This window comes from Capsicum annuum, chromosome 1, assembly GCF_002878395.1.
Source record: "Capsicum annuum cultivar UCD-10X-F1 chromosome 1, UCD10Xv1.1, whole genome shotgun sequence".
Classification (NCBI taxonomy): Eukaryota; Viridiplantae; Streptophyta; class Magnoliopsida; order Solanales; family Solanaceae; genus Capsicum; species Capsicum annuum.
In genome coordinates, this window is record NC_061111.1 from 161,495,593 (window position 1) to 161,499,400 (window position 3,808).

The 3,808-nt window shown below is 38.1% G+C and overlaps 1 protein-coding gene across 1 annotated transcript; it reads right to left on the reverse strand.

Moving 5' to 3' along the window:
• Positions 1-1,017: 1,017 nt before the first annotated feature.
• On the reverse strand, positions 1,018-1,784 carry LOC124898466 (craniofacial development protein 2-like). The gene is made up of 2 exons (XM_047412113.1): positions 1,448-1,784; positions 1,018-1,028 (listed from the first exon to the last, which is right to left on the reverse strand). The coding sequence occupies exons 1-2, from the start codon at positions 1,782-1,784 to the stop codon at positions 1,018-1,020; spliced, it is 348 nt and encodes a 115-aa protein (XP_047268069.1).
• Positions 1,785-3,808: the final 2,024 nt, after the last annotated feature.

Below are 3,808 nucleotides of genomic sequence, written 5' to 3' on the forward strand. Positions count from 1 at the left end.
TGAGAGTAACATGAAAACATGACATTGGCTCTAGGCACACATCTAATGTTTCGGGTACAAGTACCCCCAGGACTCGATGGAAGGAAAATGACCAAGCATAACTTACTTGAACATATAACTAACACCATAGCCCATCCCACATTTATAGAAGCATTTCATCAAACATGTGATAGGCATAAACTTGTACATACATGGGGATTTCATGGTATCATGCTTTTTAGGCACTTTTCCTTCATTTAGGCATTTAATCAAACAGATTGTAGGCATAGTACATGTAAAAATCATTGTACAATAAATAAACATTACAGTTCAATTCTAATTTCATCATTCAAGGGTTTAGTCATAGGTTTGCATGAATCTATATCTATAATAATTTAACCCACATAGAATTTATCACCCACATGGAGTAGAATTCAATTTCTCATTATCCACATGAAAAAGAGCATCCTAATCATGAAATTCATAAGAAAATCCATAAACTTGAATTTAGAAAAAGGGATTCTTGGGCTTCATGGACGAAAGGAGTTCATGAATGAACACTATGCATACTTTAGTTTGTGATTTCGTGAGGACTGATGGTGAAACCTTCTTGAATTTGAATCCCCAATAGAAACCCTAGTTTGTTCTAAAGAGAAACTAGTATATTTAGGGTGAAGAATGGCTAAATCACGTGTTATTGGGTTTAAATAGGAGTAGGAAATTGACCCTTTTAACCCTTGGACACGTCTTGTAATTTCAGTAAAATTTTTCCAAACTGGGCCCCTGGCGCGACGCGGCGCTATCGCGCCATGTCACTGGAATTTGACAATTGGAAAGCTGAGGGATGGCGCGACGCGGAGCCATCGCATTGCCCCTTTCTTTGTGACCTGGAACTTTAACGCGACGCGGGGGAGATTGCGCTGAGACACCGGAAAAGGACAATTCTGAATTTGGACCCTGGAGCGACGTGCCATAATCGCGGACCCCTATTGGAATATGGAAAATGCCATTTCTTTTTGTGTAGCGGCACACTATTGACTAATACGGCGCTGTTTTACGACAGGAACTTAAAATAGTCGAAACTTCAAACCCGATTATTGGATTTGGGCGAATCTTATATCGATGGAACGTTTATTGAATTTTCCACATGACAAAAAGTGAAAATCTTGAAAATTCCTCATATAATAGTCATAATTCAATTTAGAAGCTAATACTAGGCATTCTTAAGACGAAATTAGCTAGGAAAAAGTACGAGGTATTACACTAACTAGCGTCAAGCCACCCTACTTAATTCTAGGTCGACCCTCCCCGGCCCTTCTCTTCTTGCTCTTCTTGATAAACAAGTCCATCACTAGAAGCCTGTGCTGGGTCAAAATATGCTCACTCAGAATGACTTTATAGTCCTTACGTAACACCCTATCCCCCTTCCTAAGCAGCAGAAAGTCAATCTGAGTCTTGGCTATCGCACTTCGGAAGGTAATCAGGTAATTCTTTTTCTTCGAAAAGCTCAAATTCACTACCACCAGCCCAAAGGCCCTCGCAAAATCCAACAGAGCAGCTCCCTCACTATTTTTATCCCCGAAACCAAAACCTCCATGCACATCGTCATAGCTTCCCGGTAAGACCCCAATGTGCCCATTGAAGTCCCCTGCTGTGACAATTTTCTCCGAACTAGGCACGCTTCTCACCACCTCATCCAAATCCTCCCAAAATATCACTTTCACCTGCTCTTCCAAGCCCACCTGCGGCGCATAAACACTACACACATGTAGCGTAAAACCCCCAATGACCAACTTAATTGTCATCAGCCTATCACTGGCCCTCTTAACCTCCACCACCTGCTCTCTAAGCTCCTCATCCACTAAGATGCCCATTCCATTCTGACACCTCTCACTACCTGAGTACCACAGTTTGTACCCATCCACATCCCTAGTCTTAGACCCTACGCACTTAGTCTCCTGAACACATGCAATATTAATTCTCCTTTTCTTAAAAATCTTTACCAGCTCTACGGACTTACCCTGAAGGGTCCCAATGTTCAAGACCTTACCATCAACCTATCTTCTCTCGCCTACCTCTAACACCCCTCACCGAACCAGCCCTAACACCTAACCTATACCCCACACCCACCCCTGTCCTTCCCTCATTGCCCTCTCCCAAAATAGCCCCCAACCCCAACCCCCTCGAACATGACCCTATTCCACCATCAACCCCCCAGCTACTACTCAAAAACCAAAATAAAGCCCCAAACTGATAAACAAATAAACAAAGCAACAGTAGGAAAATAGTAGAAGAAGGCACGCACAAAGTACACTATCCGCCCTTGCAGCTAGAACAACACAACAATATCCACCAATAAGCGAAAGAAGCCAGTCACAACTATAATCACAAGAAACTGAATAATACAAAGTAACCAAATTATATGAAGTGACTAAATATCAAAGTTTAGATGTCACCGGTACGCCTGCATGCTGCTGGTTCCGACAATTTTGATGTTGAAATTGGTTACTGGAATAGAGTCGCTGGAAAAAGGCCACTGGTACATCGCTTAAGCGTCTTCTGGGTATTGCCGAAATTTGGACGCCGGCTGACGTCGTACCAACCTGTTTGGCCGCTGCTGCACATTTACACTATCGCCGGAGTCGAGGTGGCAAAAACCCTATTACCGCCGACGATAGCAGTGACGAGATAGAAAAAAGGAGAAGAAGGAGAGAAGGGGATAGAGAGAACTGAGGGGAGAGAGAACGAGGGAGAGAGAGTAACACTTACCTGTTGTCGGCGCGTCTACGCTGTTGCCGGCTTCGGAGTCGGTCGATCAATTGAAGTGAACGTTAAGGATCGATGAAACGTTAAGGGTCAGTAACGTTAACTTTTCAAATAAGAAAAAGACACCGAAGAATTAATAATATATTAAAGCCAAAATTTAGCGACTCTTTGAAACACATGAATTGTCATGTTTTGCTATATATCAATTGTACTCTACTATAAAAGAATATAATATGTATCCCATCTACAATGGCATCGCACTGTTCATACCAATTTATCACTTTAGATCCGTATTTAGATAAAAGATATCTCATTTTTGGACACAGATAGATTATATATATATATATTCTAACTAATAATAAGAGGAGATAAACAGGCACGTCTTCAACATGCCTGCTTACTCCTTCAGCTGCTTCAATCGTGATTTTACTATATTACCCTAATTAATTATTATAAGTCATTTACGTAGTAAAAAATTAATAATATTTAATAAAAAAGATACAAAAAATTTATTAACTCTTAATTTTTTTAACTAACTTGACGTCTTATATAAGACACACTTAAATTTTTTTACAAGTATTTTTATCGTAATTTTTTTATATATTTCTAATTAGTTATTATAAGTCATTTAAGACATGTCTGGTTCGTTGTTTCAATCGTGATTTACCCACTTTAATTGGAACAAAAAAAGTATTATAAATCACAATAATTAAAATTTTAAAATATCATTGACTATCAGTGCCACAAAAGATTGAATAAGGAGAGTATTATATATTATTTGAAAACTGTATAAAAAGTATTATAAATTACAATAGTTAACAACTTAAAATCTAAAAAAAATAAAATCTATTATATATTTCAAAATAATACATAAAAATATTGTAAAACACAATACTTAGCAACTTAAAAAAAATTAAAGATATAAAATATTTGGTTGACTCGCGAAATTACATCAGTGCCACTTAAATTGGAATAGAAGAAAAAGTACTATAAAACACAAGAATTGAAAATTTAAATTATTTTAAATATATAATTAACTATCAATGCATAAAATTTTGGACAA

Coding starts and splice junctions, on each gene's coding strand:
- LOC124898466 (XM_047412113.1), bottom strand. CDS start 1,784: ATGACAATTAAGTTGGTCATTGGGGGTTTTACGCTACATGTGTGTAGT.